General features: G+C 43.2%; 1 protein-coding gene across 2 annotated transcripts in view; it reads left to right on the forward strand.

The window, feature by feature from the left end:
* Positions 1-16,655, forward strand: part of MAGI2 (membrane associated guanylate kinase, WW and PDZ domain containing 2) — a 723,148-nt gene that overhangs the window by 470,738 nt on the left and 235,755 nt on the right. For both annotated transcript variants that reach the window (XM_056845941.1, XM_056845940.1), the window contains one exon: positions 9,932-10,142. In XM_056845941.1, the coding sequence (XP_056701919.1) occupies positions 9,932-10,142 (211 nt within the window). The remainder of the gene's footprint in view (positions 1-9,931; positions 10,143-16,655) is intronic.

The following is a 16,655-nucleotide window of genomic DNA, read 5'->3' on the forward strand; positions in this document are numbered from 1 at the left end:
TCCAGATGCTGCAGCCCTCATCCAAGCTGAGAACAGGATGAACAGGTGCTCTTTCTCCGGGCTCTCAGGATGGGAGATGGTAGTAACTAGGCCTCAGCCCTGCGCTGCTCAGTGTCTACAAAGCAGAGCTTGCTAGATGCTATTTTCCAAGAAAAACAGGAAGATGAGCCTTCTACAGCAGCTGGCAAAAGTAGCCATACTTCTTCACTGCTGGAGGCTGAGTTCCTGTGGGTCCTGAGGGGATAATTCTCCCTCTGAACCAGTCTTTCTGGGGGTGGATGAACACAAACCCTTGCTGCATTGATTAATGAACAAACTACATGGTTTCCAGTCTTCCTGAGGTGGTCAAGTTGTTAGTTCCAGAGAGACCTGCTATCCCAGCTCTTGTACTGCACCCTCAGCTGGAATTCTTCAAGCCCACTGTCTGAAGGATGAGCAGCAAATCTTAACCAAGTTGGACTACTCCGCCAATGTCATAGCCACGCTGCTAGCCCCTCACGAATCCATGACAAACAGAATTTACAATATCACCTTGTCTACATTTTCACAGTAATGCAAGGTAAGATGTACAGATTCCAACAAGCCTGACAAGTGCTTTCTCCTTGATTTCCTCCAACAGGGATTGGATAAGGGACCCATAATTAGCTTCTTCAAATGACAAGCAGGTGTTATTTCCAGCATTCTAGGACAGAACAGAGAAAAATGCATTTTGTGCCATCACCACATGTGTAGGTTCTCAAAGGGGCATCCTTGGTAAACCTCTGTACAATGCAAATTGGAAGCTTGATTCCATCTTCAGTGGGCTCATAAGACTGCTCCTCCTTGTACTTCAGTACTGTTCACTGAAGCAGATGTTCCTCAAGATGGCATTCTTCATAGGTGTTACTTCAGCACACAGAGTTTCAGGATCCAATGCATTGTACATAAATGAGGGGCCTTGCTTATTTCATCAGGATAGTTCTTTATTCCCAAAATCATCTTCATATTCCATACAGCAGAGGAAATCATCTTACTTTACCTTCATTTTGCCTGACACCAATCCACAAGAGAGTACTTAGTTTTTCTGTCTCTAGGGCTAAGAAATTCAGGAAGTCCTCTTCATGTAATTTGGAACTACCATCTTGGGGGCCTACAGCTGGTCCCATACATTGACAAGATATTTATCTACAAGAATCTGAACAGGCATCAAATAAACAACCCCCAGAAAGGCCAACTGTTCATTCGGGGCAGGGGGCTGCACCTTTGCGGTTTATAGAGGGTCTTCATCTCTAGGAACAACATGCAATTCCGTAATGTGGAAAATCACAGACTTTCATACAGTCTTAAATGCATTTCCCTCTGTGAAAAGAGATTTGGGCAGAAGAGTGATTCAAAAAGCCGTGGTAGTAGTAGAAGAAAGTGCCATCAATGCACAGTCAACTGATGGCGAGACTGTAGGGTTTTCAAGGCCAGAAATGAACAGAGGTGGTTAACCTTTTCCTGCCTCTGAGTCGCAACCCTGAACTTCTTTGGTGGTTTCCCATCCAAGTACTAACCAGGGCCAATCCTGCTTAGCTTCCAAGGTTGGGCTAGCCTGGGCCATCTAGCCCAGAGCCAAAAGGTAGAAAAGGTGTAAATCCCATCCTCTGGATAAGCTGTTCCTATACATCCCATATAACAAGACAACCCACTCCAGGAATCACTGGAGAAGGCAAAGAAGTCCAGTGAGAAATCTTTCTGTCAATCACTGTTATCTGTATGTTCTCAGTCCTCTCTCTCTCTCTCTCTCTCTCTCTCTCTCTCTCTCTCTCTCTCTCTCTCTCTCTCTCTCTCTCTCTCTCTCTCTCTCTCTCTCTCTCTGTCTCTCCACACAGAGAGAGAAATAGACATTCCCATGTAGCAAGACTGAGCATGTCACTAGTTTCCAATTTACTTTGCGCATAGCATAATGATGTTTAATGTTAAAAGCAGCGCAGTGACAGAATTCTTTATGTTTAGGCTTCGACAAAACAGGATCCTTTAATCTAACCAGCCTGAAGCAAAAGAGTACTTTCCAGTTTTTAAAGGAAATGTTTTATTAATCTGTCTTTGTGACATCAGTGAGAGTGAACTGAAATGCTTTGCACTGGTGCCTTTTGATTCACTGCGGTAGGAATTTATTTTAACTGTTGTTCTCAAAACGAGGAAAGGGAGTAGTTATTCCTTCTTGTTACAGATTTGTTAGGCATCTGTGTATGGTACTTTATTTGAAACAATGTTGCATTATACATAAGTGACATTTCTGAAATGTGGAATGCTGTAAAAAGGGAGTCAAGTTTTGTTGGTTGTCTCAGGAAGCATGATTTATTTTACAATGTTAAATATCATAAGAACTATTGAAAGAACAGGTGAGGAAAGATTACTGGTCTTGGTATTAATAACTTTATTTACATACGCACGTGCCGGCAGTCACAACCAACTTGCAGTGACTCCAGCAGGGGACTTTCATGGCAAGTGAGAAGCAGAGATGGTTTGCCATTGCCTTCCTCTGCAGAGTATTCTTTGGTGGTCTCCCCTTCAAGTACTGACCATGCTTCACTTCTGAGATCTGATTAGATCAGCCTATATCATGCCACCATCCCTCCCATAATAACTTCATTTGCCAGGGTTAAAAAAACAGCAGGCTCTCCTGCTAACACTTGTTAGACTGACCATTGCTGGGGCTCAGGTTTTGTTCCCTGTCCTGCAGGGTATAATGGCTTAGGAGCTAATGGATGCCGTCCATGGCACTGAGCCACACAGAAGCTATTCAAGGTTGTTGGAAGGCTGGATGGAGGTCAGGATTTTGCAGAGCAGGTTACAGAACAGCAAAAGAACTGTTAAGGGAAGTCACTAGAACTTGTTTAAAGAACACAAAGAAGAGCTGTGCTGGATGAGACTAGTGATCACATAGGGGCCAACGAACTGGGCACAGAGACCAAGGCCTTTGCCTGATCCTGCCTCCTACTACTAGTATTCAGAGGTTTGCTGCCTCCATTTATGGAGGAGCTGTGGTGCCAGTAATGGCCAGGACTAAACTAAGGACCCTTACAGTGACCCGTCTCTTCCTGTTGTCTGTACCTGATCTTGGCAATTCTCAGTGAACAGCTTCTTCCAAGTAGCAAGTGCTGTAAATCTTGTCCAGGCTTTCACACAGGTTTGTTACTTTTGCGGTTCATGAGATTTCCGACAAGCATTGGGATCCAGAGGCAGACAGATTCAGAATGGGATTCTTCTGCAGCCCTGGATGGAAATTCCTCTTGGGTTGTCTTACGGTTTCCTGCTGGAGTTCTTGACTACCCCACTTTACAGCCTACGAGGTAGTGGAGTTTTGGGGGGATCCCTCCCTCTTTGGAGATCTTATCCCATTCTAGGGCTGCACCTGGATAGATTTTGACAGGTTTTATGTGTTTCCTACAGTGCTTTGTGAATGATGTCCTGCTTTCTGTTTTACAACATCCATGTTCATCTACGTTAAGAACACAGTCGGCCTTTGTATAATGTTTAGTTGGATTGTGTTTCTGTGTGTTGCTTGAGAGAAGAAAAAGAGTTGGTGGTGAAGAAAAGCCAGCGTGGTGTAGTGGTTAAGAGCTGTGGTTTGGAGCAAATGGACTCTGATCTGGAGAACCAGGTTTGATTCCTCACTCCTCCACATGAGCGGTAGAGGCTAATCTGGTGAGCAAGTCGGGATATAAAAACTAACACTTTTTCTTTTTCTTCTTCTTCTATATGCCGACTTTCTTTACCACTTAAGGAAGAATCAAACCAGCTTACAATCACCTTCCCTTTCCCTCCCCGCAACAGACACCTTGTGAGGTAGGTAGGGCTGAGAGAGTTTTGAGTGAACTATGACTAGCCCAAGGTCACCCAGTTGGCTTCAGGGGGAGGAGTGGGGAATCGAAACCAGTTCTCCAGATTAGAGTCCACCGCTCTTAACCACTACACCACACTGGCTTGGTTGTTAGGGTTCACAGTCCCCTCCCCAGACTTAACATTACACAACTGTACCTGGTATAAATTTTCCAGAACTTTTGAAGGCCAGGAAGGGTTTCATTTCCTGGAAAAGAGAACATTTAGGAGAAATTTTATCTATATTTGTTTACTTAATTTTTATACATGCCTAGTGTAATGCTTTTTGTGATATATTTTGTGGATAAAATCATTCGCATCCTCTGTGACTTAAATTCCACTGGTATAATCTCAGGATTACATTGGAATGCTGTCTGGTCCTAGCTGTATGAATCATTTTCAGTTTGTGAGGCCTAATGAAATGCACAAGCTGCTTAGACGTGGGTGGCCCACCATGTCTACACTTGCCCCTTGCCCTTTGTGGCTGTTGGTATCAAGCCAGGTTGGGTTGATTGAGTGAGTCCAGGAGGTAATACCTCAATGCAGTCATGAGATCTCTCCTGAAGAAGGCATCCATGGACCCAGCTGACCTGAACAACTACCACCCTGTAACCAATATTACATTTTCGGGCAAGATGCTTGAGTGGGTTGTAGCATCAAAATCAGGCAGTATTGGAGGAGATGGATTATCTAGTCCCATTTCAATCCAGATTCAGACCTTGGGTTTGGGAAGGGAACAACCATGATAACCATCATAGATTATCTTTGCCAGGAGAGTGACAGGGGAAGGGTTCCCCTATTGATTATCCTGGACCTCTTTGTGGCATTCAGTAACATTGACCATGGTATCCCCCTGGAGCCACCAGCTGAGTTGGGAGTAAGTGGTTCCACTCTTACTTCATTGGCCAATTCCAGAAGGGACTGCTGCTCGGTCCTGAGGCATTTATTCTAAGGTTCCATCTTGTCCTTCATGCTGCTAAACATCATGCTGAGATTAAGGGATTTGGAGTAAGGTGCCACCAATATGTGGATGGCAACCAGTTCTACTTATCCTTAACTGTTGTGTCAGTTGGGTCTGAGGAAGTCCTTAACAGGTGCCTGGAGATAGTAATAGCACAACATTGAGGTACTGTTGATTAATAACAAAGATACTTGAGGGCTGAGTATTTAGCCTATCTTGGAGGTGGTTGCTTTCCTCCTGAAGGAGAAGGTTTGTAGCTCAATCCTGGAGGCCCAGGTCTCCTCTGCAGCATGTAGTGCTTTGTATCAGCTTCAGAATGGTACAGGGATTTCATCACCCGTGTGCTGAAAGATCTGCGCTGGTTGTCAATTTCTTTGTGGGCACAATGCAAAGTGTTGATTCTCAGTGGCTTGGGGCCAGGGTACTGGAAGTACCACCTCCTCCCATATTTTCCAGCCTGTCAGTTAAGATTAGCCTCACAAACCCTGTTCTCTGTGTCCTTGACTTCAGCAGTGAGGCGGGTGGCAACCATCGACAGGGCTTTTTCAGTAATGGCACCTCACTTCTGGAATTTCCTTCCCCTTGAGGCTTGCCTAATGCCTACACTGCTGTCTTTCAGGCACCAGGCCAAAAACATTTCTGTTGACCGTCCTAGGCTTTTAATTAAGAGGTCTTTTAACACCATTTTAGTGTGCTTTTAGTCTGAAAACTGTTATTTTAAGCTGTTCAGTGGTCTATGGTTTTATGTTGTGGCTGGGTTTTGAATGCTGGATTTTAATTACAGTAATAGCCCATAATGCTTTGTTTTTATTGTGTTTTATTTTGTAAGCTGCCTTAGGCAGGTTCACTGGAGAGGCAACATTAAAAAAACTATGAATAAATAAAACAAATTATAGCCCCACCTTTCTCCACAATGGGGACCCAAAGCAGCTTGCATCATTCATCTGTCCTCCATGGGTTATAAAAATTGGGGTTATAAAATTATTAAAGGATTTGTTTCCCTCTGCACAATTTATTTCCTTGCCTTTGTTTTCTCCATTTTATACTCATAACAACCATAGGAGATAAGTGAGGATGAGACTGTATGACTGGTGTAAGTTTCCTTGGCTGGATGAGGATTTGAACCTAGGTCCCCCAGATGCTGGTCTGATACTCTAAACACTATACCACATTGGCTCTCTGAATGAAATATATGCAGTACTTATTTTCCTAGCTTTTCCGTTTTTTACTTACTTAATTTAAGAATATCAAATGCATTATATGCAACTTAATTTCCACATAGCTTTTAATAATTTGGTATATTTATGAATTTTTAAAGTGTAATTGCTTTATCTAAACAATACTTACAAATACACCCAGTGCTGAAGATGGAGTAGCAAGCTACTGCATCCTGATATATCTTCACACATTTTAGTTTTTTTGCTAGCTGAGACAATAGGAAAGTAAGTAAACAAAAGAAACCATCTATAATGTAGTAAACAAGAGCCAGGTTTTATTATCTGGACTTAGACAGTCTCTTCTTCATTGAACAAGCTTTATCCAGAAACACTATAAAAATGGAGCACCTGTTTATGAGAGACAATGGTGGGATTTGTGTTCATATGGCAACAGTGATCGCTCTTCCAAACTCTTTCCAACTTGGCGGGGGGGGAAGGGATATCTGCCATCAGCCTAAGAGAGCATCACAGTACTGTGGACTGTTAACAACACTGGGTATTGAATCGAAGTTAGACATATCACTGAACTGCTCATTGATGTATCCTCAGCAAGTGTCATAGAGAGCAACCTTAAGCTGGTCTACTCAAAAGTAAATCCAGTTTTATTCAATGGGGCTTATTCCCAGGGAAGTGTTGTTGGAATTGCAGCCATATTGAGTGCGGACAAAACAAGCCATGTACAATTTCTGGCATGTGTGAAGGTCGGGGTCTTAAATTATGTTGAAACAGAGATAGTGTAATATAAAACTCAACCAGTGTGGTCTCTACCCCAACCTTGTATTTGATAGACTAACCCAAGTGGCTTCTGAATGTAATAAGTTCAGCACCCATGAAGGAAACAGAAAAAGAACAAGTAACTGTTATCTACTCCCAGGGATAGGGGAATAAGGCGGTTCAGAAAAGATGATAGAAACTATTTATAGGTGTAACATTTTCTTGCTTGGTCCATTCATTTATAAGGTTGCTGTTGGTAATTTAGCAGCCATGTTTCCCTCAGAAATTAAATGCAAAGACACCACAGTCTCCTAGCAAAGGATTTCGTTCAGCCCCTTCCTCTACAACCACCATCCTCTCCACACCTTTACTATTGTTCACCCATCCGTTCCCTGAGATTTCTGAATTCTCCTGAGACAAGACCTCTCCAACCTAACACTCGGGGGATGCAAACCCTGTCTAACTAAAAACTGAGAGAAACTAGGTGTGTGCAAAAAACAATACCAGTAAAATTCGGACTAGGATATAATGGAGCTGAAATTTTTCGGGAATCCCGGATATTCTCAAACCCCCACATTGGGGATATCCAGGATTCCGTAAAAAAAATTATCTCCATCTCCCCCTACCCTCATTTACCATGAGTCCAGTGGCAGCAGTGGCCATCTCTGATTCCCACGTGGAGGGCAAAGGGGGCGGCAGTGGCCAGCGCAGGGCTGTACTCTGGGCTTGGTGGGGCCAAGCTGTGAATGCAGCTCTACACCAGCCGCCGCCTCCAAGTCCCACATGGAGCCCGGAGATAGTGGCTGTCTGGGAAGTGAGGAGGTGAGGGAGGGAGAAGGGAGTGGGAGAGGGCATTCCCTCTCCCCCCTTGGTCTTTTTTTTATGGTGGTGGGGCCAAACTGGCCCAGATCATGCCAGAAACATTTGGCACGATTTGGAACCCAATTTTCAGTGGCTTTTAAATGGCACCATTGGGGGGGGGTGTGAAAAAACCCAAAAAATACCTATAAGGTATTTGAAGGGGTGTTCAGTTCAGCTTTGCCGAACACACCTCTCTAAGAGAGACTCCTTTTTTTATCTCATTCGCCCCGTCCCATTGGGCTCTCCAGCCCTTCTGTAGATCCTGATTGTCTGCTAGCTTCTTGGCTCGCACACCGAACAGGACTAAAGATGTATTTCAGAAAAGGACAGGACTTTTGCTGTCTGTCATAGCATGTCATTTAAACAATGAATAATAACTCATTGAAAATACTATTATCTCAAGTTTCTTCCTCTAACCAGTTTGTTTCCGAATGAGGTCAAGATTTTCGCAGGCTAAAACAAGCCTTGGAGGTCTTTCATATGTTAGTTGGTTTGGTGTGTAAGTTCCCCAAAACACTTTCTTTTGCACATTGTACAACATAAAAGGAAGCTGAAGCAGAGAAGATTTGGGGGTTACATATGTATAGAGCATAAAGGAATTGTAATTGCCTAAAACATCGTTATCAAAAAGCTCTTTGAAGGAATAAAAGAAATAAATGCTTTAAAACTATTTCACTTAAACTTACAAGGAGAATTTTTCCCCATAATATTGTTTCAGCAATTGTTCCATAAATCCCTGGACAACTAAATAGTGGCCTAACAGTGTCAGACACTAACTAATTCTTGAACAAGAGGACTAGCACCACTTTGTTCAGGTAGGTTTGGTGCTGGGCCAGAATTTTCCACCTGCTGGCCTTCTCCCACTGTGAATCTTTTGATGTGTGAAGTTTTGCATTTTGTTTGTCTACTTTTTTGAAGCAGTATTATTTTGGAAAGTAGGTCACCTGCAGTGCAATCCTGTATAGAGCCCGAGTCCAATTAAATCATTGACTTTAGACCAGAGTAACTCAGCATAGGATAGTACTGGAAAGGATTCAAGAACATTAGGCCTGATTGCAGGAAGGATGCCCTTAATTAGAAGCCCATTTGTCATCTTATATTGCCCTAAATAGGAGGGGCTTTGTCGAAGGCTTTCACGGTCAGAGTTCATTGGTTCTTGTAGGTTATCCGGGCTGTGTAACCGTGGTCTTCCAAGACCACGGTTACACAGCCCGGATAACCTACAAGAACCAGGAGGGGCTTTGTTTCGTTTTGATTAAAAGAACCCAGTGCTCTATGAATAAAAAAATGATCTACTTTTGTTTTTGTTTTGTTTGCTTTAGTAAAAGTGTAGGTTGTCTCTGTCACACTACACTACACTTGATCTTAGCCAAAAGGCTGAGAAGCTATTGTCTCCGTCAAGGTACACAGCTTGAGGTGGTAAGGAGCTGGATCAAAAACAGCCTTCATTTCATGATAGCTGCTGACTAGGCTAAAATCCAAGGGAAATCCCTTAGGAGTTTAGGCGAATCGTGATGTGTAGGGATAAACGTGGCAGTACCCCCGAGAGGATTTGAATCGGATGAAAATACTTAAGAGTCCCTGCCCTGTTTCTCTTCTCGCTTTTCTCCAGGGGTTTCTTCCTTTGGAACTGGGAAAGAAAGAAAAGCAAAAGTACTGCTTTTTCCAAAACTCAGTGAAATTTCATTGATCTTTACAAAGACTTATTCTTCCTAAAGCACACAAACAATGGCTCCCTTTTATAAATGGATCCAATCTGTGCACTGATGCACTTGGGTGTTTTTTTTTCTTAGCGATTTAGCGCTTAGTCCTCCACCATGAGACCTTAAAAGTGGCTGATTAGCAGCAAGCAGAGTCTTATGGTAGCACCCTAAACAGGTCTGCTCAGAATCTGCTAAAGGTCTGCTAAAGTCGACTCAGTGGGGTTTACTCCCAGAAAAGCATCCTTAGGATCAAGCTGTTAGGGATCCTTAGCACAGTTATGCACAGCTGGCCCAGGTCTGTTTTGAGCATCTCCAAGTACAGTAGGTCTTGTGTCTACTAAGACTGGGAAAAACCATAATAAAGCTACCAGTAGGCTGTACCGGATCAAACCCAGGGTACAGGGTGGCTTTCTTGATCATGTGGCCACTGGCTTGTGGCATGCATGTAGAAGCAGAAAGTTTTATGCACCTTTGCAAACGGAAAGGCTACCATGTGGCTAAATGTCACTGGCTTGCTCCTGGATTGTTTTCAAGGTAACAGAATACTTCTCTGGCAGTAGAGCCTCCAGACTTTTCAATATTTATTGCATCTATAACATGTCCTGACACACGTGTTTTCTTTTGTACAGAATCAAGTGAACATGAAGAGAAAAGTGCAGGTACCTCAGGTGAACCTTCATCTCAGCCTTATCCTGCACCTGTATACAGCCAACCGGAAGAAGTAAAGGAAGATATGGATGTAACAAAGCCACTGAAACCAGAAGAAAATGATGAATTAGGCCCTTTGCCTGACAATTGGGAAATGGCTTACACAGAGAAGGGGGAAGTCTACTTTATTGAGTAAGTACTACACATTTGAAATAGCAAGTGTCTTGTTTCAATATGAGCTAAGGATGGTTCGTATGGATTCTGAGCTAATTTGGTGAATTCATTAATAATGGAAAACTGGTTCACTCTTGAAACCCTCCCCTCGCTCCACTCCCCAAATCTCCCAGAGTTTCCCAACCCGGAGTTGGCTACCCTAAGCACTTCTGCGCAGTGGAGCTTTTTCTGAAGAATTCCTGTATGTACTTGTCAGGATAAAACTGGGCATGCAGAAAAGCCCTCAGTTACATGCATGTTATTCTTCCTAGTGCAAATTCATGATAACATCTAACAATCCTCAACTAAGATCACAAAGAAAATACGTGCCCCCAAAACATTCATTCCAATCTATCACTAACTAGCTACTCTTTCTGAAAGTATACCATTCACATGCATTATTTGCTGGTTGCTGTCATAGTATTGCAATGCAACAGTTCAGAAGTACCTTTCTTCTACCTATCCCAGCTTGGAGCCAGACTAGAGGACACATTTCATAACTTAAAATTCCATCAAAGGAACTAGAGATGCTTTTGTCTTGGACTAGCACCTATTTTGTTTGTTTCCGTTTTGATGTACATATTGAGCAGCCTGTTGGGGAATGAGAATTCCTTATTTCATACATGAATAAAATAAATTCCCTCCTATTGTGTGTTACAGCTGGATTTCTCATTAGAAACCTTTCTTGAGGCTGGTGTGAATATCTCCTGATGCTTATTTTGATGCAAAACACCTGCTCATCAGAACATGCATTATTGCTGAAGAGGTGCACCAAAATTGCCCAAACTCTACACTCTCACCATTCATTTTTTATTTGGTTTTATTTAAACATTTTGTAAGTTGCATTTCTGTAAGATGGCTTAAAAGAAATAGAGTTGCAACAATTATCACTACTAATTAAAACAGCAGTATGCATAAAATCCCAGGAACATAAAGTAATGTCATAACCAACCAAGCTCACAGAGAGAAAAGCTAAAGAGGGAGGAAATGTATCTGCCAAAAGCTCAGGCAAGCAACGAAGAGTTTAGCCAGGGTTCCTAAATCATGGCCAAAGAAATACATTTAATCCTATAGGAATATGTCTTAAAATCTGGTTTGTCTTTGGCGGTGCCAATACTGCAGAAGGGCCTTCCTGAAGATAGGAGGACGGCCCCATTCTGACAGCTTTTCAGCATTTTTAATTATTTGTGTGTGTGTGTGTCTGTGTGTGTGATTTGAATTTGTCTGTACATAATTTTTGCTTTTGTTGTAATCTCAGGTCATTTGGGAGAGAAGTGGGATAGAAATGTTTCAAATAATCAAGTATTTGACTCTCCCCAAGAAATCTGCTAACTGTATGGACAAGAAGAGGGAAAATATTGGAGGTGTGGTCCTTTACCAGCAGACTTGGTGCACGTTTTGGGGAATTGTTCCATGATCTGGATGTATTTGCAACAAGTATTAGATCTGATTTTTTATATGTTAGGATACTAGCTAATGTGGAACTTTGTAGTTATGGAAAACATAGCTGATAGCATGGGTTTAGGATCAATTGGTTATTTTATTAGCAGCAATATGATCATGCATAGCAGCACATTGGTTAAAAACAGAAGAGCTAAGCATTATAGATTGATTTATTAGGATTTGACAGTTGGCTTCATTAAGAAAATTGGCATATTATTGTAGATCTTTTGGGAGCACAAAGATTGGAGTAGACAGATGTATGGGGAAATGATCACTATTTATAATGTTTTGGACTGACAGATTTTCAGATAGTGTATTTCTGTATATATTTTTGAACAAGCTATAATCCGTTATTTCTTTCTAATCTGTTTACAGTAGACCCTGTCAAAGAGCTCCAACCAGCCTCCACCAGCTGGAGCTGCTTTGGTTTAGTCAATAGTTTTCCAAAAAGACAAAACATTAAACTCCGGGTCTCCACCCCCAGTTTAATCAGTAGCTGCCACCAACTCTGGACCAAAGGTTAAGCCTCCAGGCACAGGGTCCAGAGTAACCCCTGCCAAGCTTCAAATTCAGTGTGACACTTTTCCTGCCAGCGTGAGACCTAGCTAGGACTGTTCACACTTCCCAAAACTCTGAGGTTTTTGGTAGGTGGTTTTACACTCACACAAGGCACTTAGAATTTAGGCTTGGAATCCCAAAATCAAAAGACACAATCCATTTAAAGGCTAACAATTTATTTATAAGATTTATGCTGGTTTACAGGAAAGAAAAGAGGTTTCATAAAGTGATAGGCAATAAAATAAAAAAACCCATTTAGCATAGCTAACTAATACATTCAAAAGCCTTTTTGATTCAAAAGGATTGGGAAAGGTTTCTTGTATCAGATTTATAGTTATCAAGTTCCAAAGATGCTTCCAGAATTCAAGAGTTTCGAAAGATTGTCCAAAGGTTTCTCCAAGCAGGTCAGCTTGACCAGAGTTTCCCCCTCAAGGGCCAAAATCAAATGGGTTCTGATGCCGCCAGCACAGCTCTCCTGCTGTACCCCAAAGCGTGCATGATTTGCTCAGAACTGGTCTGTCCTTATATTCGCTTTCTCAAAGGGATGAGCTCATAGAAGCCAGTTGCGAAAACGAAAGCAATTAGCTGGTAATTAATCGCTTGGTCAGAAATGCTGACTCCTTAATTGATGTGTTCAGGTGAGGAAGCTTACAGAACTACCTGCACCTGGACATTGTCATGATGGCTGACCGATTAGTTACTATGACAATGCACGGCCTTGCATTCCAAAAAGGGGAAAGGTTCAGCGAGAAGCAGCTGGTTGCCTATCTTGTTCTCTCCACAAAAGCAGTTTTCAAAAGGAAACTTATTTTGCTGGTCTAAAATCCCAACAACACAGAATTCATAGGCCTCTGGGCCTGAACCAAAAGAAATCCTGCAATCCAAGAAATTGAGGGACATCAACTTCTTGACAGACCCTGGTAAACATCCTTTTGGAGATAGTTTTAGAAATGGGGTACAGCCACAGATAAAGCCCTCTCTCCTGCATTCCTTCAGAGGGCAAAGGAACCCACTTGTGGGACCTTCAGTGATGAGGACGTCTGTCAATGGCTTCTAGCCATGGTGGCTAAAGGGAACCTCCACGTTTAGAAGCAGTAAACCTCTGAATACCAGTGCCAGGAGGCAACATCAGGGGAAGGCCTTAGCCTCTATGCCCTGTTGTTGAACCTCCAGAGGAACTGGTTGGCCACTGTGTGAGACAGGATGCTGGACTAGACGGACCGCTGGTCTGATCTAGCAGGGCTCCTGTGTTATTATGATTGCAACTGCTAAGCAGGTTTGCTGGGAAGATTCTTTCCTTTAGATCAGGGGTGGGGAACGTCAGGCCCGGGGGCCGTTTAAGGACCGCAAAATCATTTGATCTGGCCCTCTGTGGGCCCTGGCAGATCTCTAGCTCAGAAGGATCTAAGACTGGTGATCTGCCCCCTCCCACGGACAGGAATAGCCCCTATTCAAGGCAAATGTGAGTTTGTTTTGGGGAGAAAAGGTAAATTTTCCCCCCTTGCAGAAGAGTCGTTAGCTATGGAGCTGCTAGGACCGCCCAAGAAACTGTGTTAACCCTTTCCCACCCAGCCCCTGGAGAAATGTATTCCCTCTGTACTACAAGAGGGCTGGGGGCAGAAGTGGCGACAATGGAAGGGCTAAAGGGGGCAGGGCCAGAATGTGCGGGTGGGGGGGAGTTCTTAGCCAGTGTGTCCTCATTTCACCCCTGCAGGTGGAGATAGCAGGAGCCAGCTGTAGAATCCAGCCCCGACCATGCAGAACAGGAGCAACTCCGGCATGTGGCGCCGCTGGACAACTACGCTCGGCTGGTGTAACAGATCATCCTGTGCCACCAGGTGGGCAAGTGCTCCACTGGTTGGATGCCTGCCTGCTTGCCCATGCCGGGGGGGGGGGTCATCTGGGGCAGCTGCCTGCTTGGGGCTTGGTCAGTTAATTTTTAAGTTGATAATTTTGTATGGCCAGCGAATAATATTATAAATATCCAAATGGCCCTTGGCGGAAAAAAGGTTCCCCACCCTTGCTTTAGATTCTCTGCTCTCAGACCATTTACAGTGCCATCCTAAGCAGCATTACGTATTAACGAATCTCTTCTTTGGCTGCCACAGTTAGAGCTTTAGAGGTCAGCATCTGTAGTTTGAATTGGAAACAAGCCAGAAACTGACATATTTGAGAACTGGCAAAATGTGTACATTTTTGCACATTTTTGTTAACACGGCAGCTGCCATATCTTGGACTGACTGAAATGTCTTAATACTTTTCAAAAGCTGCCCAGTATACAATGCATGACTCTGATCTAGCCTGAATGTTACTAAGGCATAGGGGCAGGATCATCCTGTTCTAGGAGGGGCTGCAGACTATGGATCAGCTGAAGGTAGTGAAAGGCGCTCTAAGGTTTGGATACAACTTATGAGTCCATATTATGTGGGAATTAGTAGCACTTCAAGTCCGCCAACTTGCTCTTTTGGGAAGAGTGCTGCCCCATCCAGTGTTGACAGCATACGAGTTTCATGATCTGGCAAGTTAGTTTATTTACTCACAACATTTATATCCTGAACTCTTAGCTGGAATCTCTCCCAAGGCAGCATACAAGTTGCTTATTAATGGTACACTTGATGCATCTGGATTCAGTTTCACTTAATTAGCCCCATTTGTCCCATTGCTGATTTCAGGCACTGTTTCAGAATCTCCATTACCTTAGTTAGATAAAAATTAGCAATGGAACGACATCTGTCCCCAAATCTTCTGAGGACTTCTGTCAAGATGCCTAAATCACATGAGGGGCAAAACAGAGACCTGCTGTAAATGCCATGGTGCAGAGCAACTGCCTTCTGGAATTAACCCAGTCAATAGGGTTGGAACCATGGCATGGAATAGGGTGCCCCCAATTCACAATCCTGTAAGATGATGCATCTGGATACCATGGTTGAGTGTACTGAGTCATTGAAAAATCTGGGGGAATCAAAAGAGTTGCATTCCCCACGTATTTCTCAAATATGGTAGTTCACTGGGACAACCAAAGTTGCTCCATTTGAAAACCGCATTGAAAGAGCCGCCACCACCCACACAAGCACCTTGTGCAAAAAAGTAATGTAAACAACCAACTGAAAGTTTGAGATGTCATTAGGATACATGGAGGGTTTTTTCTTTTTAGGAATTTGTATTGCAACTACTACCTTCAAAGCAGTTAGGGACTTTCCTTTCTCCTCAAGAAATTCATGATGCTCCAGACCCAAGCACCCACTCCTGGCTATATGGTATTCACTAAAACAGACAAGAGTTGAATATGCAAGTGGAAGTGTTTAGCAACCATGGTAATGTACTCAAACAAGAGTTCTAGGTACTTGTGTTGAGTCTAAGTATTCAAAAGACTCTAGTAAAAAAGTGGAAGCTCTTCTGAAAAGCCTATCACTCAGAAGTACCATTGCTTTGCCATCATCCCCACCACAGAATAGACTTCAAATAGGCTCTAGTTTGTGCTTGGGTGGATCTTCTCGGAGTTCTTCCTCCTCTGTGTTGTAGTAGAGGTCTCAGTCAGCTCTCTAGTTCACCAAGGAGTCAATTTCAGAGGGTAGCTTTGTTGGTTTGTGGTTGAGTCCAGTAATACCTTAGAGACCAAAAAGATTTTAGGGGTATAAGCTTTTAAGCTCCCTTTGTCAGATCCCGGAGTCAGTAAAGCTTTTGTCTTTAAGAGGATGCCTATGAGCAACTGTGTTTCCAACTTGAGACATCTCTACATTTCAGAGATTAGTCAATGAGTCCATGTGGCCACCAGCAATATCAACTAGAAATTCCTCAGAAGCTAATTAGATCCATTAGTCTCTGTGAGCCAGCATGGTGTAGTGGTTAAAAGCAGCAGACTGTAATCTGGAGAACCAGGTTTGTTTCCCCACTCCTCCACATGAAGTCAGCTGGGTGACCTTGGGTCAGTCACAGTTCTCTCAGAACTCTCTCAGCCCCACCTACCTCACAAGGTGCCTGTTGTGGGGGGGAGGGGAGAGGCCGCTTTGAGAATCCTTACGGTAGAGAAAAGCAGGATATAAAAACTAACTCTTCTTCTTCAGGATAGACCATCTGACCTGAATAGTCAATGAAGAGGGGTTAAAAGTCAGCAATAGCCTAACTCTCATTTAGTGGTGATCTGGCCATCACAAAGGCTTTGTTAGTACTCCCTATCTCCGCCTATCCATTTATCCATTGTAGAATACCTAATTCAGAGTGGACACTTAAAATCCAATTAGCCATTTTAATAGGAGGAGGAGGACTGAGCAAGGATGTATGGGAGAAGGGGCAATCCAGACAGGCAAACTGTGATTTACTTGCAGGAAATGTAGGACTCAAGATTACAAGGCCTGTCCAGGTCTCTGAACCAATCAGGAACCAAATTGGGAGCCTGTGGAGTGTGGGAGAGCTGTCAGCACCAAACATCCACACACTTGTTAATCTGAATACTTGAAGCTGATATTTTAAGGACTATAGATCCTATCCTCA

Source organism: Euleptes europaea, chromosome 3, assembly GCF_029931775.1.
Source record: "Euleptes europaea isolate rEulEur1 chromosome 3, rEulEur1.hap1, whole genome shotgun sequence".
In the NCBI taxonomy this organism is placed as follows: domain Eukaryota; kingdom Metazoa; phylum Chordata; class Lepidosauria; order Squamata; family Sphaerodactylidae; genus Euleptes; species Euleptes europaea.